This window comes from Carcharhinus amblyrhynchos, chromosome 8 (genome assembly GCF_965287045.1).
Source record: "Carcharhinus amblyrhynchos chromosome 8, sCarAmb.v2.hapA, whole genome shotgun sequence".
In the NCBI taxonomy this organism is placed as follows: Eukaryota; Metazoa; Chordata; class Chondrichthyes; order Carcharhiniformes; family Carcharhinidae; genus Carcharhinus; species Carcharhinus amblyrhynchos.
The window spans coordinates 68300281-68328103 of record NC_137331.1 but is presented as its reverse complement, the minus strand read 5'-3'; the positions used below and the strand labels follow the sequence as shown (position 1 = coordinate 68328103).

The window sequence follows — 27823 nt, the reverse complement described above, 5'->3', positions numbered from 1 at the left end:
TGTGTCTCTGTATGAGAGAAGACAGTGTGTGATGAGTGTGAGGGAAGTGTGTGTATCTCTGTGTGACAGAAGGCAGTGTAAGTGTGAGGGAGAGAGTAAGTGTATGTGTGTGTGAGAGAAGGCAGTGTGTGCATGAGTGTGAGGAAGAGGGTGAGCATGTGTGTGAGAGGGAGTGAGAGTGAGGGGATTGCTTTTTTTCAATTTTTATTCCAATTCAATCCCTTCAAATCCAATTCAGTCTCAACAAGTTGAGACATTTCCAATCCAAGCTGACAAGACAGGGCTCTCACCTCCTGTCTTGGGCTTGATCTACATGATTCAAGCTGATTGGAGGAGGTGTAGCTCCTCCTCCAAGGCTTGATCTCATTTGCATCTTAGCCAAAAGGCTGAGTTGCCGCTTTTAAAAATTGCTTCAAATGAAGCTAAAATGTAACCTAATGACTTCAACTAAGTACAGCATGTCGATACCACATTTGATCTTAGCTTAAAGGCCGAGGGGATTTTTTTAATATATACTTTATTCCAATTCAATCCAATCAAATCAAATCCAATTCAGAGTCCCAACAAGTTGAGACATTCCCGATCCAAGCTGACAAGACAGGGCTCTCACCTCCTGTCTTGGGCTTGATCTACATAATCCAAGCTGATTGGAGTAGGTGTAGCTCCTCCTCCAAGGCTTGATCTCATTTGCATATTAACCAAAAGGCCAAGATGCCGCTTTAAAAAATTGCTTCAAATGAAGCTAAAATGTAACCCAATGACTTCAACCAAGTACAGCATGTTGAGATTGCACTTGATCTTAGCCAAAAGGCCAAGGGGATTACTTATGCCTACTTTACTCCCAATTGCAGGGTTCTCGTCCACCCACACACCCACAGACATTCTTACTCACTCACACCATGGTGAGGGTGACCACACTGAGACTGGGAATGATCTGGATACATTCTCTCATCATTGAATGGTTGTCTTAATTTAAAAATAGAGTGTTAAGTAGTCGGTTTCCTGTTGTGTTTTTTTTATCCTTGTCATATGTCAGCTTTTAAAATAAAATCATGTTTAATGTTGTGCCAAACCTTATTTTCTTTAAATGTTCACAACATTTCCCCTAAGAATGAAAAAAATTGAAACATGGCTTTCCCATGTGAAAAGGTTTGACAAGCCTGTCTTAAATCTATCCTGTATTAAGTAAAGACAACCTCCTAAAGGGCCAGCACATTCTGGATACTCGACGTGTCTGGGCCACAGAGTGTGAATGGGAACAAGAGTGAATTGTGGTGAAGTAGGAGAGAGAGTATGTTTCCACATTCTCTTATTCAGCACTGGATGCCTTGGTGGAGGAGATATTCTTAACCACAATTGGCCAGTAGGCCTCCAGACAACCTTTCTGTAATATCTTAGAAAGATGACCACGAAGTAGAATAACAAAATAACTATTACCAGAAACAACTATTTACAGAGAATGAGAAAAATACTACCAAATTTTTCAAATCCAGTCTCTAGACTACCTGGGAGAGCACACACTCAACCCCAGTATTCACATGATTTGGTCACATTGGCCAAATCATAGAATGATAGAACCATACAGTACAGAAGGAGGGCATTTGGCACCGAGTCTGCACCAACCAAAATCCCACTCAGGCCCTATCCTTGTAACTCCATGTATTTACCCTACGGGTCCCCCTGACACGAGTGGCAATTTACTATGGCCAATCAACTGCATATCTTTGGACTGTGGGGGGAAACAGGCGCACCCGAAGGAAACTCACACAGACACAGGGAGAATGTGCAAACTCCATACAGACAGTCACCTGAGTCCAGAATTGAACCCGGGTCCCTGATGCTGTGAGGCAGCAGTGCTAACCACTGTGTCACTGTGGGGTCACATGATCCTCCAAAACCTCACCTCCTTAAATGGGCTCACTACTACACTTTCCAAAGGCAATAGGATTAGATAGCCATGGCAATCAATGCTGGAAATCTAGGCCAAATTGCCCAGATGCAGCATTGTGAAATATTTTCAATGATTTCACAAGAGTGGCCGAGGTTAGCGAATACAACTTCAGCTGTCAAATCCTACCAACTGAACCATCAGCCCCACACCACACTCCCAATACTAATCTACATGCACAATTTTTATCAATTGTGATTCACATGCCTCACATTCATAACAGCACAGCACTTTCACACACATAGAATGCTGCAAACCTCACAGACAAATCTCACAGTTTGAGCACACTCAGGTATTCAACCTTTTTTCACTCTTTCATGGGATGTGGGCATTACTGGCTAGACCTGTATTTATTGCCCATAACTAGTTGTCCTGAATGCCTTCTTGAGCTGCTGCAGTCCATGTGTTGCAGGTACATCCACAGTGTTGTTAAGGAGGGATTTCCAGGATTTTGACCCAATGACAGTGAAGGAACTGTGATATATTTCCAATTCAGGATGGGGAGTGGCTTAGAGGGCAACTTGCAGTTGGTGGTGTTCCCATGCATCCGCTGCCCTTGTACTTCTAGGAGGTAGTGGTCATGATTTGGAAGGTGGTGTTGAAGGAGCCTGGGTGAGTTCCTGCAATGCATCTTGTAAATGGTACACACTGTTACTACTGTGTGTCAGTGGTGGAAAGACAGTCGATGGAATGCCAATCGAGCAGGCTACTTTATTCTGGACTCAACAGGCTATACTCAACAGGCAAGTGGAGAGTATTCCACTACGGTCTCAATTTGTGTAGTGTCGATGATGGGCAGGCTTTGGGGAATCAGATAGGGAAGTTACTCACTGCAGAATTTCCAGCCTCTGACCTGCTCTTGTAGGCATCGTAATTATATGGCTAATTCAGTTCGGTTTCTGGCCAATGATAACCTCCAGCATGTTGATAGTGGGAAATGCAGTGCTGGTAATGCCATTGAATGCCAAAGGAAGAAGGTTAGATTCTCCCTTTGTTGGAGATGGTCATTGCCTGGCACTTGTGTGGCACAAATATTACTTGCTTCTTTTCAGCTCAAGCGTGAATGTTGCCAAGGTCCTGTTGCACATGGGCATAAAGTGCTTCAAGATCGAAGGAATCATGAATAGTATTGAACATTGTGGGGTCATCAGTTAACACACCCACTTCTGATATTATCATTGACAGAAGTTAATTGGTAAGCAGCTGAAGATGGTTGAGCCTGAGGAACTCCTGCAGTGATGTCCTGGAACTGAGATAATTGACTTCCAACAACCACATTCATCTTCGTTTGTGCAAGGTATGTCTCCAACCAGTGGAGAGTTTTCTCCCTGATTCCATTGACTGCATTTCTGCTTGGGCTCTTCGATGTCACATTTGGTCAATGTTGCCTTAATGTCAAGCACACGATTATACTCACATCACCCAAATATTTACATCACATTCACTAACAATGGGGAACAGGCATGGCTACATGGTTGAAACTATAAAAAATTATCGTAAATTCATACCTAATCCACCTGGTCACATTCTGCATACCCCTCATTCACAATCTCTCCTGATTTACAAGCTTCAGATGGTGTAAACAAGCACCCATTGTTTCCTCCTTTCTTCTTCACACAACCCAATCCTTGTGCCTTCATCCTTGCACATCTCCAAAAGCACCACTTAGGCAGGCAGTGGTAGAACAGCAAGAGCAGGGAGAACAGAAGGATACCGATGAAGAAGAAATTTTATCATCTACTCCAACACTTGCAGCCAACAGCACTGATATGAGAATGTACATACTTTGGAGGGTTAACCACAGGGGGATCTGTGTAGACTGAGACACCACTAGGCTATAGCCAGAGCAGGAGGAAAGGACAGAGTGGGTACTGCAGGGTGAAATCCCAAATGAGTTGTGTTACTGAGGACACAAATGAGTGGTGGAGTGGTCAACCAAAGACTGATGGGTATGCAAGATGTAATGTTTGGTACATTGGCAGGTATATCTGAAATGCTGTTGTCAATATCAAGAAGCACAGCAGATTCAGCATCAACATTACACAAGGCTTTGGCAGAGTTTGGATTCCATCCTTTCCACCCTGGAAATCCATTAGCCCACTTATCAGGCTGAACCATAAATTCAGAGTCTGATGTCCACTGTCCCAGCATCCAGTGCAGCCGCGGTGAAATCTCAGACTTCTGCAACAACAGGTCAACTTGCTTTTACACTGGCTCTGGCTGCCCACCTGAAGGTTAAACTTGTTGCTGTTCAATCTGCTATTTTTGTCAGAAATCCTGGGTACCAGCAACCTTAGGCACTCTTAGTTGACTCTTTGTACAAAAAATGCTAGACGCCATACATCCAATGCATGGCCTTTAATGGCTTGTGCACAAAGTATGCAAGTGGTTCTGACATTACAGAAAAACAACTTAGCAATTATCATCAATTACAGCAAATGAGAAGCAAGCAATTTTCAAATCCTTCATTGGCATACATATTTGCCAATTAAATCCTGGCTTTTCACCCTTTCTCATTCGTTGACTTTTGCTAATCCCCACATCTCACTTTTGGTATTTGTTATGGAAAAATCTGGTCTTGCTCACTCTCTGGTGAAAGTCGAAAAGCAGAATGTTATGGGGTCTTTGCAAGTTAAGATTAGCCTGTTCAAGCTGAAATTGCAGACACTGACTCCCTTGAAGGTCTGCAACTGCTTAACATTTTTACTAGCTGTTACAGAGCTGTTACAGAGAAGACATGAATTTTTTAATCTGAGCATTTTAACTTCCACACTTTCAAGGCTGCAGGCATAGCAAACAGGGCTCCTCCATCAGATTATTAACAGCTGCCATTCCAGAAAGGGTCAGTGACTTTGTGGAACACAAACCTGCTGCACTCTCTTTGGATCGCAAAATTTGTCCTTTCATCAATGTTACTCTGCCAGCGCTCTTGTTGTTTCTCAGCCAGCCCAGACTGCTCCTTCCCATGCTGGATGGTGCAGTGAGGCCAGGCTGGGCCTCCTCTGGCCAGTGCTGCTCGAGTTCATCCTCAGGCAGCGTGCAAGCTCACCCACTGAAAGTCAGTAGCCATTCACCAGCCAGCTGTGCCACAACCACTGGAGTAGCACTAAATCAGAGCACCAGTGAGACAAAGATACATAGCACACAGGCGCGAAAGGAATTCACAACAGTGATTATTTGACAATTGTATGCAGCACTCGGGAGCTTGGTTTATAGGATTGTTTTGGAATATTTGTGCGTTGGCCTTTATTTTGCATTGTTGTCAAGTAGACACTGTGACGGTATTGACAAGTGGAAGGAAAAATGCACTTCACAGTAATTTTATGTATATTTTAAGTAGAAAAATGATACAACACTGTTGAACAATTAAAAAAAAATTGGGGGATCATCACTGGCAGACATGTCGATACCAGTTATCTATCACAACTGAAAGAACTTAGTTTTTCGGAATTGCCTGCTGCTGCTTATGGTCACAGCTGCAAATAATTGTGAAAGAGCTAAGTGCTTCCAATTTTCTTCTCCAATTCCTCTTGTGGTTTGGAACAATGGTGGGGATAATTGAGATGCATTCAAGTGTGAAGGGAAAGGTAAATAAAAATAGCTGACTGCACGCTGAGTAAAAACCATTAAGCTGTCAAACAAATAAAGTTTATTTATTAGTCTCAAGTATGGCTTACATTAACATTACAATGACATTACTATGAAATTCCCCTAGTCACCACATTCCAGCATCTGTTTAGCTCAATGCACCTAACCAGCATGTCCCTCAGACTGTGGGAGGAAACTGGAGCACCCGGAGGGAAACCCACATGGACATGGGAGGGATGTGCAAACTCCATGCAGAAGTGACCCAAGCCAGAAATTGAACCTGGATCACTGGCACTGTGAGCCAGCACTGCTAACCACTGTGCTGCTGAGTCACCCCACAGCAAATGAGTTAAAAGAACTAGAACCAAAGGGTTTAAAGGTATTTCAAAGGCTCTTGGCATTCAGAATGAGAATCTTAAAATAAATGCTATGTTACAACACCAGGGCTAAGTGAACAGCTGTGGAGAAGGGAATTCCATGTTAAAGTGAATGACTTTTGTCAGTCAGAGGACTTGAAAGAGATCTTTTCACACCTGCAGCTTGCTAAACAGACAAAGGAGAGTCCCTTCTTTAGAATGGAGTGTTGCTGTAATTTGGAAGCCTGCCAGCTGTCCTGAAGGCATGGAGGTTAAAGTGGACAGCAAAGGTCTCAGAGAATATCCACAATAGTGAATATCTTACCCCAGGATGGTATCCACATTAACCATCCTCAAATTGAACATATCTTTTCCAGGACTAGAATGGGCAATCCAGCCATGGGACCACCATCCTGGGGGACAGTGGCAAGGTCAGCCCTTTGCCTCAAGCTCACCCAACCGCCAGGACCCTAACAGCCTGCAGCAGCAGAGCAGCACGTGAGCACAGGAGCTACCTCCTCGCCCTTACTCACTCCCCCTGCCCCTTGAGGTCCAAGGCATCAGACCAAGGTGTCTGCACATTGGCACTGCCAGGGGGCGGGGTCTGAAGGGGGGCCCGAAGATCAGGTAACCTTCATCCCTACGTGATGTGGAGGTGGGGCAGGGGTGACCTGTTATTTGAATGTTGAGGGTGAGGGAGGATATCCCTCTTTTCTGAGGGGTTGGGAGTGCTCTCTTTGGTTGCAGTGGAGGGGGGGAGGGGTCACCATTTCTGTTTTTGGGTGAAGGGGACTTGTCTGCAAACATTATGTTGAGGAGCTGAAGATGTTGGTTAGCTTTTCTGAAAAGTGGGGTTGGCCAATGTGATTCCTGAGATGCATTAATTTGCGATTATCAGGTGGGTGATAATTATCAGGAGCTGCCAGTGCCAGGGGAAACACTCCGCTTTCCCCTCTGGCATGGACACTTTGTGCCGACTCAGGAGAATTGCAGCCAACATCTTCAGCCCCTCATCTCTTTTGAAGGGTGCCTATTTCTAAAGTTAGTTCTAGCTTCAAACAACCTTCCTAACTTTGTTCCCTTCCCAAGAAGTTTCAAGCATCTTCATTCCTCTAGTGCAGCATTATCCTTTAGCCAGAGTTGCAGTTACAGCAAGTCTGTTTTTACCACATCCACTAATTTTAGTAGGACCCATGTTCTGCACACTCAGACAATAGAGACAATCTGAGTGTAGTTTGTCTGCAATTTTTAATTAAAAACTCATACCGCAAGAGAGAGAGTAAACGAGGAAATACAGCACTTGCAAAAATGAAGAAACAGTTGCAACTGTTTGTATATTTTCTTCCCAGCCTTCTGCAAATTTATAAATAAGGTTTAAGTTTATATATATGCACTACATGAACAAGTATTGAGTTTATGAGTAACATGGCTGTGAGTTCTTATTTTGTCAATTCAATTTTCAATTCAATGGTTAACACTACTGCCTCACAGCTCCAGCAACCTGAGTTTGATTCCCAGCTTGGGTCACTGTCTGTGTGGAGTTTGCACATTCTCCTTGTGTCTGTATGGGTTTCCTCTAGGTGCTCTGGTTTCCTCCCACAGTTCAAAGATGTGCTGGTTAGGTTGATTGGCCGTGCTAAAATTGCCCCTTAGTGTCCTGAGATGCATAGGTTAGAGGGATTAGTGGGTAAAATATGTAGGGATATGGGGTACAGCTTGGGTGGGATTGTGGTCGATGCAGACTCAATGGGCTGAATGGCCTCTTTCTGTACTGTAGGGGTTTCTATGATTGTTCTCTGATTTGTTAATCAGAAATCAGTTAATAAGCCATATCTGGATTGCCAACTCACCACGTCTGGCTAATGCTTATCTTTTTGGAGAACATTGTTCCAGTAAACATCCAAAGTGTGACCATGGTAAAGTTGGCACCTCTCAGAATTATTCAAATAAACTGATCTTATGTGACTCCGAATGTTCTGGCATGGTTATCTGTGGGACATCCAGTTCACTGTGCTCACATAACAGAACGAAGGAATTTCATCACATAAAGCTAGGATCATTTTATGCATATACTGTATACTTACATGGCAAATATTTAATGTTGTGTACACAAAGGGCTCACAGCTAATCTTGTTAGCAACCTTGCACATCTTTTATAGTCTGAAACAGAAAGCACACAATGGATTTTTGTAATTAAATATTTAGAGAATAATTACTTCTGTTAACAATTTTATTCAAAATGTGGAGAAAATTCTTGATGATTTTAATAAATTACTAAACTTCATTGTTAAAAACAGAGCCTAGTCCAGAAATTTAAACTCCAAACGAAATTGTGATTGTCCTTCACTGATCTGCCTCCAATAGAATATTCAATAAAGCACCATGATTTAGGAAGCATGCAAAGATTTTGGATAATGCTTGGAAAAGATTGATGGGAATGGTTCTCAGGGATGTGACTTCAGTTGTGAGGCTGAATTAGAGAAGTTGAGATTTTTCTCTGGAGAGAGGAGAAGGTGGAAAGGATATTTGAAGAAGACATCAACATCATCAGGAATCTAGACAGAACAGATATATACTGTTCCCATTGGCATAACAGTCAAAAATTAGAAGATGGATGCAGATAGAACCAAAGGCAGCATTAGGAAAATCTTTTTTACAGAGTGAATGGTTACAATTTAAAATGCTATGACTGAGTGAGTGGTCAAGGCAGATTTAGAAATTGGATAAGCACGCAAAATAAAAAAAATTGCAATGGAACGGAAAAGAGTCAGGGAGTGGAACTAACTAAACTGTTCTTCCAAAGAATCAGCACACGTTTTTCTGATCAAATGGCCTGTTTCTGTGCTTTAGCTATTCCATGATTCTGTGAGGAAATTAAACTAAGATTTCTTATTTTATTGAAATAAGGGGACACAAGTATAAAAAATGAACTTTTTTTTTAGCAAAATCAAGGTTACAAAAAGATTTGGCTTCAAGTTGCAATTTTCACATTCCCAGAATGTCCCAAATGCTTATTTTTGAAGTATTTTTCAGATGTAATAGTGTATCATTAAATTAGCGAGTACAATTCCCCACATTAATTACAATTATACTGCCATGGGAGAAATGCATCTCCCACCAATTTCCAGTGCAAAATGTGTGTCGGCCATAAAGATGCCAGCCTCAAGCTCAACCAGAAAATGGGCCTTAGGTTTCATTTGTAAGAAAGTAGAGAATTTCAGACACTAGTTGTGTGTCTTCTAGCCTTTTGGGACCTGGCCAACTCCAGCCAGCTCAGTTACCAAACTCAGTATGTTTAAGGAGGGGTGAGGAGAGGATGCAGTGGCAAATGGGAAGATATCTGGCAGATGTCAAAGTATTTTGCAAAGCTAGTCTGCGCATTCCTGTTCCTCCTGGCTCCATTCAATGAACATGTTTTAAAACAATTTCCAGGGATAGGATTTTCTGGCCGTGCTCATCCCAAAACCGGAAAATCCCACCCGAGGTCAACAGACCTTTGTAGGGTCTGTGTGTCGCCTGCTATGATTCCCAGACCAGGTGTTTCACAGCGATTCTCACAGCACATTTAGGAAAGACGGGTTAATCCACTGAAAATCTGGATGGAATACCTTAAACCTAAGCTGTGGCCATCTGTTTACCAACTTCAGTCTGCATCCTACATTCTCATTTATGGGGTCCTAATCAGCCAACTCAAGCAACCATGCTGCATTCCCAGAGGTCACCAGCATCCAATTTGGTAGTCAGTGCATTTCTGGGAAGGAATTAGCATGAAGATGATAACCCAAAATTTGACACCCTCATCTTTCAGTTTTGTCCAAAAAATGGAGAAACAGAATTAAAATTCTCTCTTTGTGATTTCAACCCTCACCTCACACTTTCATTTCCAGAAGCTTAATGCTGTTGGACAAAGATTGAAAATGCGATAAGAACATTGAAATTGTAACTTGCTACCTTTGAAAATTGATCATTTTAAATTTTTGATGGAATATTTCATTTTGTTTCTTGATTCAGAGACTACCCAAGGGACAGCAGATGTTAATGAACTTGGCATCCTTGACACAATGACATTCACACAGTGGAATTGGTATCTCAAGATTATAGAAAAATAATTTACAAAACACTCCAATAAAATTATACATTAAAGTATATATTATGAACTGACAGTGGATAATTGTAAAACCCTAAAGAATCAAGAGTGCAGGCATTCACAGAAAGCCACCAGCTAAAATTGGCAGATCAAAAAGTGTACTATTTTCATTATTCAACACCACTAGACTTGTTTTTCTCCTGGGGAAACTCTTTTATTTCAAAACAGATGAAATGTCAACACTGCACAGTGACGGAAAAAAGCAGCTTCAAAATCTGAGGCATTGGGAAAGAATGAGTTGGAGTGGGAGAAAGAGCAATAAATCTTGATTTCAACATTGTGAGGTGTGGTGCATAAGAATGCATGGCAGCAGATTTGGCAAAACACAACAGAGAAGCTCAATGATGCTGTCCCATATTTGACCTGTAAAAGCTCAGAAAGGAAGTGTCTTTCAAAGTTTTTTTGTTCTGTTCAGACTGCAAGTGAAGTATTAAACAATCAGAATTGCATTATCCTTTCTGTTAGTGGTCTAATGAATATTTTGACATGGTGCAAAGATGTGAGTGGCACAGTGCCACAGTGCACTGTGCCACTCATTGTGTCGCACAGTGCGAGGAACCCTGGTTTCAATTCTGGTTTTGGTTGACTGTCTATGTGGAGTTTGCATGTTCTCCCCATGTCTGTGTGGGTTTCCTCCGGTTTCCTTGCACAGTCCAAAGATGTGCAGGTTGGGTGAATTGGCCATGTTAAGTTGCCCCTTAGTACTCTAAAATGTATAAGTGAGGGGGATTGGCTGGATAAATGCATTGGGTTACAGGAATGAAGTGGGCCTAGGTAAGATGCTCTGCTGGAAAGTCAGTGCAGACTCAATGGGTCAAACAGCCTCCTTCTCTACTATAGGGACTCTATGAATGCTGCTGTTACACCACAGGTACTGCTTTGACAGCTGGCACTTTGGCACAATTTCATGGGTCCCTGCTGGCAGTAATCATGAGGGGAGTGGGAAGGAAACCTGGGAGAGGGAGGGTCTTAAGTCTCCAATGGTGTCCAGGGGAACATTCTGACCCCCCAGGAAAACTGCATTATCGCCTCCACCTCCACCATCTCTATCCTCTTTTAAGCTTGTCCATGATGTTAGATTCGCAGGTGACACCAGCATCAGATCTTGTAAGACAAGCGCAAAGTCAAAATTATATCAGGATCTCACTGACATCATCACACCATGACTTTCAAATTTAAAAGGGTCCACGATTGTTCCTGGCCTGCTTAAACAGGTTTCCTAAAATAAGAGTGGAAGAGTGGAATCTTCCATTCCAGAGACTAAGGCCAGGATATCCTGGCTCCGTCATAGCGGGACCCTCATTGGGAGATTTGGCTTTCAAGCCTAAAGTCCATTTGCTTTTGGCGGGACCAGACAATATCAGTGGGGATGGCGCAGGAAAATTCTGCCCTAAGTGTGGGAGTGGGTAGGTTTTGAGGCACATTTCCCAATGGGTGGCATGGTGGGAAATTACGCTCGATTTAATGCTTAGAAGTTCATTAGTTAATCATCAGCAAATAGCTCTCCTAATCACATGATAGGAAGGCACTGATTCATCCACTGGGGTGAAAGGTCCAGAAGCCAATTTCAAATGCCACCTGAACATACACATCGCTCTCAGGAGGCCAGTTGTCTACAGGAAAATTTGTGATGTGGTTCTTCCAAAGGGAGTGATTCCCTTGAGGCCTTCATTCACAAAGTCTGTCAGCTTGAATATTCTCTACTCAAAGGTGACACCAGGAGACCCACCAGCCTTACCTTGCCAATCTGGAAGGGGATTGCAAAGATGGTCAGCAATCAGCAATCTGCCTGAGAAATGCTATGCAGTGGAGAAAGAGGATGAATGATCTCATCTGCTCCGCCAGTGTTGGTCAACTTTAACTCAGTCCAAACTCACATTCATAGTGGCATCATGCATTCAGGGATCACACTGCTCAGGGATTCCACACAGTATTAGCAGGAGACACTTTAACATGACTCTCTCACAGATACTTTCACATCATCAGCTTCTCATTTAACATGCCAAATGATCTCCATCCTCAGCCCTCAGTTCAATCCGTCTATATTATCCACCTTTGTAAATACATTTGCTATTCATGAGAATGGCCTCGTCATTTGAAAACATTGCACATATGCATCTTTGTGCCCCCTTTATGCAAGGGCACTCCATGCTCCCAATTAATGATCCCCCCACCCCCTTGTGAGTCTCACGTTCATTTGAGGTGTAGCTGAGTCATGATAGTTATTCAGCCCTTATGTCAGTTCAGTGAGATGTGTCAAATTCTTCATTGGAGGTGTCTGCTAAATGTGTTACTAATCCCTATTCCTTAGATGGTAACATGGAATTAGGTTGTTCAATAGCCTTGGAGGTATAGCTGTAATTGTTTATCAGAATGAGAAGACTGTCCTCATTGGTAGAGTCAAAGAACAAAACCTGTAGCCTTTGACACAGTGTCTGTGCTGTGCTAACTTTTACTTTCCAGAGGGCACAGATACAGGGTTCATAGCTGACCTTTACAAAGGTTGGGGCCCACTGAAACACGAGGGCTCAAGAAGAAAGTCTAAATGCTGAACCTCCTCTCAATATTACAAGTTGTAAACACATTTCAGAAGACCAGCATGTCTTTAAAGGACCGAAAGAATATGGTTGTGCCCCATTACCAAGACCTTATTCTTCCTGGACTCTTCTGACTATAGTGTGACATCAGCATGCCTTCCACATAGTGTTTCTTTGATGGCATCCTCATCAGAAGCTGACCCTCATCTCTCCCTTTAGGTCAGTGCCTCTCCTGCTCTCCATCATCTGAAGAGCCCTCAGCTGCCTCCATGTTTGGCACTGATCCACCCATTTGGAGGGTCAAGTTGTGACGGATGCAGCAGACCACAATTATGCAGGACACAGTCTGTGGAGATAACTGCAGAACCCTATCTCAGTGATCCAAACATCTCTTTAGGAAGCCAATGATCTGCTCAATGAATGAAGGTGTCAACCAACGCACTGAGAAAGCACTTGAAAGACAATGTATGGGTATCATGAGCCATCATTTGAGGCATTCCCAAGCAACCGCCCCTGTAATTGCTGAAATTCTTTGAATATCTGTTGTTTATCCTTGGTACCTGGGTGTGATTCAGGATATGAGTCATGGGAACTCCCAGGGTACCTGGCACTAAAGTACATAACCAGAATGATAGGGAGTGGGTTAGCTTGATCTTGAGTTTGGCACAACATTGAGGGCTGAAGGACCTGTGCTATGCTGTACTGTTCTATGTTCTATGTTCTACATGATGTGCTTCTGATCACACACTGGTTGAACGTTCAGTGAGTGAAACCCTGACTGTTAATGAATATCAGAGGCTGCCGCCATAGAGCTCTCAAAGCCTCATGTGTGCAACCAATTGTACCCTGAATCCTGGGGACTCCTGAAATATCTGCAAACGCAAGAAATCTACCTGCCTGGCTGGTTTTATTGAATATGGACTTCACATAATGATGAGACTTACTGTAAAGGGCATCCAACACCTCCTTGATACATCTACTGTGTATCCCTGGAATGATCCACGGGCAAAAAAAAATTGAGGTGGCAGTAACCTTTGGGGCACTGATAGGAGATATCCTCCCAGTCCATGTGGTATTTGATCTTCTCACAAAATGTGGCAGATGTGATCTCACTCATCCCAAATAAGAAAATCTTCTTCATTAGATTCCTGATCGTACAAGTCACCTCCAGGGATGGATCTGACTTCCTCATCCTCTCGGTCTTGCTGGGCCTGCCCTGGACTATGGACTTCAGGTTGGACCTCCTTTTGAAGCTCTGCAGGATGATACCAAGCCCTTCTCCTCCTTAATCAGAACACTGCCATCAAGAAGGCAGGACTGAGTGCGGACTCCATTATTCAATCCTCCTTCTCCCTGGAGACTGTTACAGATTAATGATCACTGGGAAAGTATAGTAGATCTCCCACTCGCAAACAGAAAGCAAATGTCATTCCCCGGAGCTGCATCTGCACGATGAGCTGTTTGCAGATGCAGCCTGAATCATAAACTTACAGATCTAAATAACCAAAATGCCCATCCTAGTACTTGATATCTCAACTTCACAGAGGTTGAAACAGGTTTGGACATTTCCATGAAATGTGCCACCCAACCATTGGCAGTTATGTAATGTCTGATCTTGTTTGCTGATCAAACTCAACTTGCACTTCAGCAATGATTGGATATCCTTTGGTTCATTATCCATGGTAATGACAGGAAGCACATTAAAGATTGTCATTGATGATCTGGCTATTGTAGCAGTTGTTTTTCCTTGATACTAGGCTGCATTTTCCATTCTCACATACCTCTCTGTTCATCTTCAAATGGAGCAACTATATTGTGAAGCCAATAAGTGGGAATTTCCGGCTGCACTCGCCCCAAGACCAGAAAGTCACACCCAAGGTCAACGGACCTTTGCACGGTCCTCTCGCGCTCGCTATGATTCCTGTGGCAGGCGGGACAGGAAAATTTCACCCAATGACTCTCACAGTCTCTTGAAAAAGTGCCCCAAAAGGCACAAATGGCTCCAGCTGCACTTTTTCAAGGATGGTTTCCTTTTTTCTCTTAGCTCTGAGTCTATCTCAATGCTGTGACTCTCAGCAGTTTGAAGGTGCTCCCAGTTAGGGTCCCTTAGTCCAGCTGTGGGCTTCTTCCACACAGCCTCAGGCCCCTCCCCTGCAGACTCTGTCCCAATTTTAATTTTAAATTGGGCAATAACTTTGGGGTTTCAGGATTGTCTCTCACATCTCTGTAACCCTCCACTACCATATAAGTATTAAGCTTAATTAAAGATCAAGCCCTTTAAGTACTTGAGCTTTAAATCTATTGATATGTTATCATTTGTAAGTTCAGTATGTTCATATCCTTCTCTCTGCAATAAATTGCATTCCTTTAAAAGTACTCCACAAATGAACCTAGGCAGGCCAAGTACTTTTCTTCATCTGGAGGGCATCGTCTTTAAGAAGCTGAAGCTGCCAAAGATTAAAAAATTTGACAAAATGTGTGCTATTAATATTGGCAGTACAATCTACCCTTCAGGGGTAGTGTCAAATGGCTAGGTTCAGATGCAACCAGAAAGAAACTAGATATGTACTAGGATCTGAAACTATGCAGATCCAAAAAAAAGTAATGTTGCCATCTTCAAAAAGCCCAGCAATAACTGAAAATGGGACAATGTAAGAAACTAATACCAAAATGTAGTGTTACAGTCTAGTTAACCAGAAACTATAAGAAATAATTCACCAATACCAAAAAACATTCTGAGGGCAATTTATGTAATATGTCGAGAAGTTTAAGGCTTCAGGTGTTAGTTGTGTCAAAGGTTTCAATGCAAATGTCTATATTTCATCTTGCAAACTATCATTAGATGTAATTGCAATAGTATTATTATTAGACTGGCAATAATACTATTGCAATCATATCTAATGTCATGCATGCTGTTTTCTTTATTCATTCATTGAGGAGGAACTTCTTCTCTCAGAGGGTAGTGAATCTCTGGAATTCTCTGCCCACTGAAGTGGTGGAGGCTACCTCGTTGAATATGTTTAAGTCACAGGTAGATAGATTTCTGATTGATAAGGGAATTAAGGGTTATGGGGAGCAGGCGAGCAAGTGGAATTGATCCACTTCAGATCAGCCGTGATCTTATTGAATGGCGGGGCAGGCTCGAGGGGCTAGATGGCCTACTCCTGCTCCTATTTCTTATGTTCTTATGTGGTCAATGTTGGCTAAGCCAGCATTTCTTATCCATCCCTAATTGCCCTTGAGAAGGCAGCAGTGAGCTGCTTTCTTGAGCTGCTGCAGCCCATTTGGTTGTGGTACACCAACATTGCTGTTATGGTGAAATTTCCAGATTTTAATCCAATGACAGTGAAGGAACAGTGATATATTTCAACTCAGAGTGATAGGGTGATGCGTGGTTTGGAAATGATCTTACAGGGGGTGATGTTCCCATGCATCTGCTGCCTTTGAACTTCCAGATGGTCGCAGGCCTGGGTTTGGAAACTGGTGTTGAACAAATCTGGGTGAGTTGTTGCAGTGGATCTTGTAGATGGTACACACTGAGGCCACTTTGTCAGAGGTGGAGAGAATGAATATTTATGGATGTTATGCCAATCAAACAGGCTGTTTTGTTCTGAATGGTGCCGAACCTCTTGAGTGTTGTTGGAGCTGCAGCTTTCCAGACAAGTGGAGAGTATTCCATCACATTCCTATCTTGCGCCTTCTGGGACTGAGATGATTGGCTTCCAACCACCTTTCTTTGTGCCAGGTATGACTTCAACCAATGAAAGGTTTTCCCACTCATTCCAATTCACTCAAGTTTTTCTGGGGCTCCTTAATGCCACACTTAGTAAAATGCTACCTTGATGCCAAGGACAGTCACTTTTACCTCGCCTCTGGAGTTCAGCTCTTTGGTCCATGCTTGACCCAAGATTGTATTGAAGTAAGGAGCTGAGTGGCCCTGGTGGAACGCAAACTGAGTGTCAGCAAGCAGTTTATTGCTGAGTCAGATAATTGCCGCTTGATAACACTGTCACCAATCCGTTACATCATTTTACTGATGAATGAGAGTAGACTGATGGGATGGTAATTGGCCGGGTTGGATTTGTCCTGATTTTGTCTACAGGACATGCCTGGGCAATTTTCCACATTGCTGGATTTTATTTCCTGTTGCAAGTTTGTGGAATATTTCAATGTAATATGACTGTAAACCTTTAGTTTTTATCCTCTTCTTTCTACCAGAAATAACAACGGACAGGATAAGTTACTTTTATGAAAAAGTACTTTTCTGGAAAATTCTCAAGACAAGCTGTGGAACAATCCATGTGCAATAAAATGTTGTTTATTCCATACAATTATTTCAAAAGTTGATATTTTTATCTACCAACAATCCATTCTGGTGGATGATTCTTTTATAAGTACAGAAATCCTACCCAGACAAATAATTTGAAATTAAAGTAATCAGTCATATATAATTAGACTTTTACTATTAGTGTCCTGTGTTGTTACTGACATAGAAGAACCCTACATTATTTCCTGTATATACCTATGTCCTTTAGGACTTGGCCGGCTCAGACTGTGACGGTGTTAACGAGCCACTCTTAGTGATGGACACTGATGTCACCCAACAGAGTATATTTATAAACTTTTCACTCTCGGTGCTGCCTCTAAGTGGTATTCAATATGGAGGAAACTGAATCATGAGCCGAAGTGAGGGGTTGATACCTGATAATCAGCTGGAGGTTTCCTTGCCCGGGTTTGGCCTGATGCCAGGAGACTTCATGGGGCCCAATGTCAGCATTGAGGACTCTCAGGAAACTCTCTCTAAACTGTATACCCCAGTGAACAACCAGCTGTGCTGGGACAGAATATACCCAGCTTTGACAAAGGGTCATCTGGATTCAAAATGTCAGCTCTTTTCCCTCCTTACAGGTGCTGCCAGATCTGTTGAGATTTTCCAGCATTTTTTTTTGGTTTCAGATTCCAGCATCCACAGTAATTTGCTTTTATACCCAGGGATAGTGATGGTGATGGCTGGGATATTATCTGTAAGGTCTGGTTTCATCAGGATGACTACGTCAAGCTGTTGCTCAGCTAGTTTGTAGGACAGCTCTTCCAAATTTGGTAGGAACCAAGGGGCTTGCTAGGCCATTTCACATTTAGGAGTCAACCACCTTGTTGTCTCAGGTCGCGTGTAGGCCAGGCCATATGAGGACAACAGATTTCTTGCCCTTAAGGGCATTAGTGAACCAGATGGGTTTTTACACAGCTCAGCAATTGTTTCATGGTCATCATTAAGATTTTTGATTCCAGGTTTTTTTTAACTGAATTCAAATTCCACCATCTTCTGTCATTTAAACGGTTAACCATTCAAACCAGGTCCGCTGAGCATTAGCCTGGGTCTGTAGATTATTAATCCAGTGACAGCAACCCGACAGAAACACGTCCCCATAGGGATAAAGAGAGTTGCGGTAGAGGGAAAGTCCATTTATTTGTAGGCGACAAGCACAGGGTATCAAAAGTTGACTTTGTTCTGCAGATGGAATGAATCAGTGATATGATCTGCATTATCTCTTCCAGTAAATGTGATCAGTGTAAATCTGCCAGTGGTTCAATCCAGCAAAAATATCAGAAGCAAATGCACGGTTTGCACTCACACTGAAATCAGTGGAAATGAAAATCAGTTGGTGTCAGTAACAATTGGCTAATCTGTAATGCGAGCCTCAGTCATTCTCCTGCCTTTGTGGGTGGCTCAGAGAGAATATCTGTGGAGGGAAGCAGGTCAGAGTTCTATTGAAAAGCTATGGATTGAAGGAATACTTAGCAGTTTATGTTTTTTGGAATTGAAGGATAGATTTTTGTCTTTGCCACTCAGATGCTTAGAATCACCTTATTATAGAAAGGCAAGCCGATGGAGAGGATCGCATGCCAGAAAATGAAGCTGCCTGACTTTTCTTCTTTTCGAAGAAAATTTTATTGTGGTTGAGAAGAAAAGCATAGTGATCCTCACTCCTCTCTGCACTTTAGCCGGGTGATACTTTGTACCGAAGCACAAAATCTCCCCCAGAGGTTTATACTGTAGTATTTTGCACTAGACCCAAATTGGTTCTCTTCAAACTGCCATCTTGCCTTGAGACCCAAGGCTGAATTTTAACTGAGTAGGGAGCAGAGTGTAGGAGGTGCCCCAATCCATAATTTTCCCTCAATCAAAAAAAGATTATCTGCTTATTAATGTTTTTATTTGCTAGATCCAGTTGTGCATAAATTGACAGTAGTGCTTTACCAATTCAGGAGAATAGCAAAAGACCAAAAGTAATTAATTGGCCTAGAAATTTGGTCCAGCCTCAGGCAATTGGCTTCTGATGTGTTTCCCAAAATGGGCAAAAACAAATTTCCAACCAGTTTTGCTTAACTTGGACCTTGATCTGCAAGAATAACTTGTGAGTTTATAAGGAATGAATAGTGAACCTCGTATAGTAAAACTGGGGTGCTGTTCAGTGACAGATGCGCAGTGTTGCTGCTTTAATGATGCTCAACATTTTCCACATAGGAATGCAGTCATTTTCCAACATCAAACTTCAAAATCAAGAAGAGATTAAGTCTTTATTTTTAAATTGCATCACAGAATGCTTTGACTGCAAATTACTATTTGCTTTGGCAAAATGCAATCATATCAAGAATTACTTTCCGTGAGGAGCTATTTCAGGCTATTTCAATGCAGCAGGACTTCTGAAATATTTAATTAAGAAGAGCTTACATCTGGTTAAGTGCATCATTCTGAAATATTATTTATTTTCAGAATTTTGTAAATAATATGAGGATCATAGTTCCTCAAGTGGACAGATCAGGGTCTAGGACACACATAAGGACAGGCATGATGGCTGCACAGGAACTTCAGTCACCATTTCATTGTAAACCATAAACCCACATCAAGGAATCTCATTGGGAGTGTTGACTTTGATTTGAATCATCAATATATGCGCTCAACACAGCAAATTAGTGGACACTTAACAAGTTAAATACGAGCACTAACCTCACTAATAACTCAGTTCTTTTCACCTGCTTAAGTTTAGTTCAAAATGGAATAAAACAAGGGGCTGGTTACAGAACAGGTCTGTTAAAGGAGTCTTCTGTATGTTAACAGCAAGTCTTTATTAACTACTTGTATCTATATGGTAAAGGGAACAGGAGTATATCTGTCTTCAGTCTTAGTGTGTCTCTGAACAACAGCACACTAACTCTAAGTCTAGGTCACATGCTTTCTTACATCATTGTGTGGACAGTACTGTGCTCCTTCCCACATTAACCCTGTGTGCACTGGTTTGTTTACAGAATTAAGAACCAACGTGAATCTGCCCTCAGGCCTTATCTAAAATCTATAATGAGCTACCAACATCTCACAGCAAGCTGACACAATGAGAGAAACACTATTTAGGCTGCTGGCAACAATACATTCTGGGATGAGAATTAGAACAGATTTTGGCTTTTGAGGCAATTGTGAAACCCTGTAGAGTCAAGGGGAGCTATCACTGAGAGGCAAGAAGGGCCGGTGAACAGTGCAGGCCCTTCACCTGTCTTGTTCATTGATAATTAATTTTGCAAAAGCGTCCTTGAACAGTGCTTAAGCCCCTCGTAGCATCTCAGAAGGTGTAATGTCAGTTATAGGTGCATGTTGGGAAGGCTAATAAAAAGGGGCTCCATGAAATTAGCAATGGGACCAGTGCCTGTGAAGTCTGGGCACTGCTAAATTTTCAGGCTTTAAATCACTTAAGCTTGAGGAATAAGCACATTTGTTAGTAACTGCTATTTAAATGTGTACGTGTACATGTTTTCTTTTCAAAACACTGTCACAAGCATAACTGGCAACTCTGTAGCTATATAAGAATGATGGATAGATTTTTTAAAAGTTATATTTCTTTATGCCTTACATTTTGTTTTATTTTACACAGTAACATGTTCCTACTGAGCTGCATCGAATAACACAAGATTCATAAGGACAGATGCAGCTGGCACGCAGGCTTAAATTAATCTGGTTATCTACTCAGACAAAGCTGCTGGGATGCATTTAGTGCAATTCTTCAGTATAAAACAGCTGCATTACAGCAACTGGATATGTCGTAGGATTCAGACTAACCTATTACTAGATCCTAAGTTCCAAACCAACTCAGGTTGGTGGCCTGAAAATCTCCACTGGCTTTAAGATTTCTGTGTTGTATAAATTTGGGTGTCTCAGTCCAATTGTTAGTAACACAAATTACTTTAATCACACACCGAGCTGTCAACTTCATTCTTTTCTAAATTGACTTTGAGGCAGATTGCTGGGCCTTTACAATCTATATTACAGCAGAGGGGTAAATGATTGATGCTGATCCTGTGTGACCAAAAAATATTTCTTATATTTCTCAGCCTTAAATTTATATTAGAATAAAGGGAAAGCTTTAAAGATGATTCTTCAAATGCTAGATATGATTTTTTTCCCCACATTATCCATTTGTGATTTCATCAAGTTTATGGTTGTCAAATGCTCCATCTGAGAGGAAGATAAAAAGACATTCTAGAAGCAAAAGCTTAGAATCTGAGCACTGCTGCAACATAAAATTAGCTTCCTCATAACTTATTTAATCGGGACAGAAGTCCCAGCCGTAAATGCAGCTCAGAAAACATGTTTCATTTTATTTTTGGGATGTAGGCAACAACATTAAGAAGGGAGATAAAAACAAAATACTGTGGATGCTGGAATCTGAAACAAGAACAGTAGATACTGGAAAATCTCAGCAGGTCTGACAGCATCTGTAGAGAGAGAATAGAGCCAGGATGACCCTTCGTCAGTGTAGGAAGACAGCATTGATTTTAAAAAAATCTCTTGCTGTCAGAACATTATTTTATTAAACAATGTGATCTCTAATTCAAGACAGATTTTGTGGCCCAGATTTCAATGTAAATGAGAAATTGAACAGCGAGAGAGGTTCTGCAGTTTTCCTGTCTGCATGGTTGCACAGAGACCTATTTTCATAGGCAGCTGGAGATGTACCGAGGCTGCTTTTTCTCAGTGGTGTTGTAACCATCCAATTTGCTGCAGGTGGGACAGGGAGACACTTTTCAAAAATGCGTTCTTAGGATGTGGGTGTCGCTGGCAAGATCGTCATTTATGCCTCATCCCAAGTTGCCCTTGAAAAGGTGGTGGCAAACTATCATCATGAACTGCTGCTGCCCATATAATTTGGGTTCACCCACAGTGCTGTTAGTAAAGGAGTTCCAGGTTTTAAACACAGCAACAATGAAGGAGCTGTGATCAAAGTGTGTGTGGCTCAGAGAAGAACCTGCAGGTGGTAATCCCATACGTCCCTGCCTTTATCCTCCTATAAATGATAGGGATTGTGAATTTGGAAGGTCTATCAAGACAGCCTTGGCAAGTTGCTGAAGCATATCCTGTAGATTGTACACACTGCTTCCACAGTGTGTTAAAGGTAAGTAATGAATGTTTAGGATGATGGTTTAGGATGAAAGCAGGACTAGAGGGCACAGCCTCGAGATAAAGGGGGGCAGTTTAGAACGGAGTTGAGGAGGAACTTCTTCACTCAAAGGGTGGCGAATCTCTGGAATTCTCTGCCCGTTGAAGTGGTGGAGGCTGCCTCGCTAAATATTTTTAAGACACGGGTTGATAGGTTTTTGGTAGGCAAGGGAATTAAGGGTTATGGGGAGAAAGCGGGAAAGTGGAACTGCGCCACTTCAGATCAGCCATGATCTTATTGAATGGCGGGGCAGGCTTGAGGGGCTAGATGGCCTACTCCTGCTCCTATTTCTTATGTTCTTATGGTTGGAATACCGATCAAGCTGGCTTGGACAATGTCAAGTTTCTTGAGTGGTATTAGTACTGCATATCCAGGCAAGTGGAGAGCACTCCATCATATTTCTAACTTGTGCCTTGAAGGTGGTTAACAGGCTTAAAGGAAAGAGGAGGTGACCTCCTCTATATGGCCACTGTACATATCTGGCTGGTCCATTTAAATTTATGGTCAATTTTCAAGATGTTCATAGTGGGGCCAAGTCAGGCTCTATTAGGCATAATGTAGAGATGCCGGACTGGGGCAAACACAGTAAGACGTCTCACAACACCAGGTTAGAGTACAACCAATTTATTTGATAGTAATCCCACAAGCTTTCGGAAACAGTGTTCCTTCGTCAGGTGTGTGGAAGGTTCTGATCAGAGAAGGGCATATAAAGGGCATTTATATACCCTTCTCTGATCAGAACCTTCCACACACCTGACAAAGGAACACCATTTCCGAAAGCTTGTGGGATTACTATCAAATAAACTGGTTGGGCTCTAACCTGGTGTTGTGAGACTTCTTACTCTATCAGGCATAGACTGCTTCAACATCTGAATTATTGAGAATAGTAATGAACACTGCAATCATCAATGAACAGCCCCAGTGATGACCTTATGTTGGAGGGAAGACCATTGACAAATATTTGTGTCAATTTGTCTCAGTAGGTTTCATTAGTACTTTTTGAATCTTAAGATTATAGCTCAGGTTTCCATCAAGGGCCCTTCACTCTTATGCACTTTCAAGGAAATATACTCTGTAACCTTAAGTTGAAACTCTGCCTGTCCTGTTGAAGCAGTTCAGCAGATGTTAAGTATTCAAGCACACTAATTACCTTGTCAAAGCTTACATGTCAGAGCAGGCAGAGGTTTAATCTCCACAGATCAGTAAATGATTATTAGTTATTGATGACTTTACTCACTGTTGACTCATCTGTATTGTAGAATGGTATTGAACAGCTATAGTTTAGCCAATAATGTGGCACAATTAACTTGCTAAGCTGGTTGGTCACCATTGAGCCCTATAAATGCAACGTTTGTTATCTGTTTTTTTTCCTGACAATGGTAGTGTTCTGGCCAACCTTTCTCCATCAACCAACAAAATCAGGTAACTGATCATCTTGCTCTGTGTAGAATAGTGAGAGGTTAAATTAAAGTTTAATTTATCTATTAGTGTCACAAGTAAGCTTAGATTAACACTGCAATGAAGTTACTGTGAAAACCCCCTAGTTGCCACTCTCCGGCACCTATTCAAGTACACTGAGGGAGAATTTAGCATGGCCAATGCACCTAACCAGAACATATTTCAGACTGTAGGAGGAAACTGGAGCACCTGGAGGAAACCCACTGGTTAAGTATAGAGTATAGAAGGGACCTAGCCATTGTGCCTATGCCAATTTGATAGCAAAGATATCCAATTAATCTACTCACTAGCTCCACATTTTCCCTTCAAATGTTTATCTAATTTTTTCTTGAAAGTTGCGATTGGACATAATTTTATCACCCTTTCAAACAATGCATTCCAGATCAGAACAACATACTGTATAAAATATGTTTTCTCATGTTGCCTCTGGTTCTTTGACCAGTTCTTTCCAATCTTTGTCCTTTGTCTATTGATGCCTCTCTGTCTTTATTTATTGTGTGTGATTCTAAACAACTCTTATCAAATTTCGGTGGCTAAGTTGGCAGCATTCTTGCATCCAATATTGTGACTTTGAGTTCCACCCTGCGGCCAGAATTTTCCATCTCCTAATTCCATGAGAAAACACGCGCTGGGGCCAGTGAGCCATTAAAACCTCTGCTAACATTGGCAGGACTGAAAAATTCCACAGGCGTGAAAAGCTATTTTGACCTATGCCTTGGGTACTGAAATCCATGTTGAGGGAGTTCTCTACAGTTGAACATCTGCCTTGCAGATAAAATATTAAACCAAGGCCCCATCTGCCAGCTCAAATGGACGTAAGTACTCATGGCATTAATGCAAAGATGAAGAGAGATTATCCCTGGTGTCTTGATAAACATTTGTCCCTTTCTCAACATTACTGAAGCAGAAAATTGGGTATTATCAACTACTGTTTGTAGGAGCTTGCTGTGTATAAATTGACTGCTGTGTTTCCTACATTATAATAGTGGTTATTGGCTATGAAATGCTCTGAGACAATCTGTGATCACGAAAGGTGCTACGCAAATGCCATTTTTAAAATTTTCCGTTTCCCGGATCGCCTTGAGGGAGAACTCCAGCAGCATCTGAAATTTTACCACAATTGAAGTTATGGAGAGATATTAGTGTAGTATTACTGTCAATGGATTAGTAATCCAAAAGCCCTGATGGCCTTGGTTTGAATCCAACCATGGCAGCTAGTGGAATTCAAATTCAATAAGAATCTGAAATTAAAAATCTGATGGTGATTGTCATAAATACCCATCCGATTCACTAATGTCCTTGACAGAAGAAAATCTGCTATCCCCTCCTAATCTGGCCTACATGTGACTCCAGAGCTTGAAATGACCGAGAAAATCACTCAGTTGTCAACACTATCATGGACAGATACATCTGCAACAGGTAAGATGGTGAAAATGAGGTCAAGTATGTTTTTTCCCTCTTGTTGGTTCCATCATGCTCTGCCATAGACCCAGTCTAGTAGCTACCTCCTTCACGACAATAAACAGGAATGAAACCGGAGCAACCATTCCTGGGCAGTGGAAATGACAATGATTAACTCAGTCCTGCTGACCCTTCAAAGTCCTTCTTACTAACACCCAAGGGCTTGTGCTAAACGTGGGAGAGCGGTGTCACACACAGGTCAAGTAACAGCCTGACATAGCCATGCTCACAGAATTATACCTTACAGATAATGTGTCAGACACCAGCATCACCATCCCCAGGGATATCCTTTCCCAGGTGAAATGGCAGCACAGTGATATACAGTTGGGAGGACATAATGACCAACTTTGGGTGGACAGTACATGCTGACCTAACCAGTGATTCTGAAACATCATAAATAAGTAAAAAGTTCCACATCCCCAGTGTGATTCTAGGAAATATCTTCCCCTTAAAACTTAGCACTGATCCTAATACATGCTGCTCAGAAGTAAACAAGATATTCCAGCTAAGGCATAACCAGTTCGTTGAAAAGAATTAGCACACCCTCATTGTTTTCCTATGCTATCTCTTTATTAATAAAACTAAGAATCCGCTTTAAAGACCTTTTCAATGTGTGCCACCACCTTCAAGGATTTGTGTACATATACACTCAGATCCCTTACAAACATTGGGTGGGCTTTTCCAGCCTCGCGCAGCCCAAGACCACAAAGTCCTGCCTGAGGTCAACAGACCTTTGAATGATCTGCCAAATTTTCTGCCTTGCCCACTACAATTCCTGAAGCGGATGGGATGGGAAAATTCTGCGCAGTGTATCACTTTGTTTATTCTATTTATCTTCCTTACCAAAATTTATCACCTCAAAATTCACTGTGTTGTCATGTGTCTGCCCATTTCACCAATGTATGCCTGGAAATCTGTTTCTATCCTTCTTACTGTTTATATTATTTCCGAGTTCTCTGTTATCGGCAAATTTTGGAATTAAATCCTCTATACCAAGTTCAGGTTATTGATATATATTAAAGAGCAATGCAATATACTTTCCTCCAATCTGAAAAATTATTCATTACTACCTTCTGCTTTCCTTTAGTCAATTTTTATACAACCTTTCATCATGTGAGCTTTAGTTTTGTTGACAAACCTATTCTGCAATACTTCATCAAACATATCTGCAAATTCCAGGTACACAACTGGGGAATACAACTTTTCCATTCCTTCATCAAAGAATTTATTCAAAATAGTAAAACACTTTGGGCAGGATTTTCCAGTCACGCTTGCCCCAAGAACGGAAAATCTCGACCAAGGTCAACAGACCATTGATTGGTCCTGTCCCGTCTGCCACGATTCCCATCGGGAAAATTCTGCCTTTTGTTTCTAAAAAAAAAACCATGCTGACTTTCATTTGTTAGCTCACATTTAATATTGTTGTCTCAGATAATCGTTTTCAAAAGTTTCCCCACCATCATGTTAATGTGATTGCCCTGTGGTTGCAATTTTTTTTCCTCTGCCCTTCTTTAAAACAGGGTGTAACCTTTGCAATCCCCCAGTCCTCTGGCACCACTGTAGGTCCGAAAAAGGACTGGAGAATTTGGCCAGGCCTCCACGATTTCCACCCTTACTTCCCTCATTTGGAAGCTGCCGATATACTTCTCTACTTTGAGGACATTGCCAAGTTTAAACATTTCCTCAGTAGTAAAGATGCAGTCTAAGAGAACAGTGTTTCCCTCATTGGCAACAATTTCATGATCATAAAATAGTTGAAGGTAATTGGCTCACCAAATTCATTGCTCCAGAGAGATCATAAAGACCCTTGCAACATCCAATATTTTTGTCAATGTGTCCATTGTTTTCACCTCTACTCGCCCAACTGGAAGATTATTTTGTATATCAACTACTTTATTTGAATCAATCTTCTTGGTATTGATCTGAATTTGCTATTCATTAAATTGTAACCTCCCAATCTGAAATGCTTGGCACCAAGTCATTTCTAGATTTCAGATTTCCTGGATTATGGGATAATTATAGATTATAGAATCAAATCAAATCAAAAGTGAAACACAAAACACAGTTGATAAAATTATATGCTGCAGTATAAAACATTCTAAAGCAGTAATAAAAATATTTATCCAAACACTATATTTTCCTTGTTTTTGCTCCCAAAGTACTGCACTAAAATGATCCTAAGGGTTGTTTACAAATGCCTTAAAGATTTCTGGACAACTGGTGTTTCCAAATAATCTATTTCCAGGCTGGAGAGTTTGCTGGCACTTTGATATTGCTTCCGAATGTCTTAATTTACGATAATATACCATTGAAGCAAAATTCACAACAGAATGCCTATGTTAGATGTGATTCTGCAATGAGGCAACATTTTCTAAGTAATCCCAAATACTCTAAGAATTACAGTAGCAAACATTTTAAGATTGTCAATTGGGCTCACAACGTAGTTCACTTGTGCACGCTAAAAGCTACATATATTTAGGGATCTCTCTTTTGCGGGTGGCACAGTGGCATAATGGTTAGCACTGCTGCCTCACAGCACCAGGGACCTGGGTTCAATTCCAGCCTTAGTCACTGTCAGTATAGAGTTTGCACATTCTCCCTGCATCTGTGTGGGTTTCCTTCGGGTGCTCTGGTTTCCTCGCTCAGTCCAAAGGTGGGTGTTTAGGTAGATTTGCCGCGCTGGATTGCCCCTTAGTGAGACGTCTCACAACACTAGGTTAAAGTCCAACAGGTTTATTTGGTAGCAAAAGCAACTAGCTTTCAGAGCACTGCATCTTTATCAGGTACGTAGGAGTTCTGATCACAAACAGGCATATAAAAACACAAACTCAATAATGGTT

General features: G+C 41.7%; 1 protein-coding gene across 2 annotated transcripts in view; it reads right to left on the bottom strand.

Moving 5' to 3' along the window:
- alkal1 (ALK and LTK ligand 1) overlaps positions 1 to 27823 on the bottom strand; it is a 64033-nt gene that overhangs the window by 7159 nt on the left and 29051 nt on the right. For both annotated transcript variants that reach the window (XM_080194931.1, XM_080194930.1), the window contains one exon: positions 7977 to 8052. In XM_080194931.1, the coding sequence (XP_080051057.1) occupies positions 7988 to 8052 (65 nt within the window). In that variant the 3' untranslated portion in view covers positions 7977 to 7987. The remainder of the gene's footprint in view (positions 1 to 7976; positions 8053 to 27823) is intronic.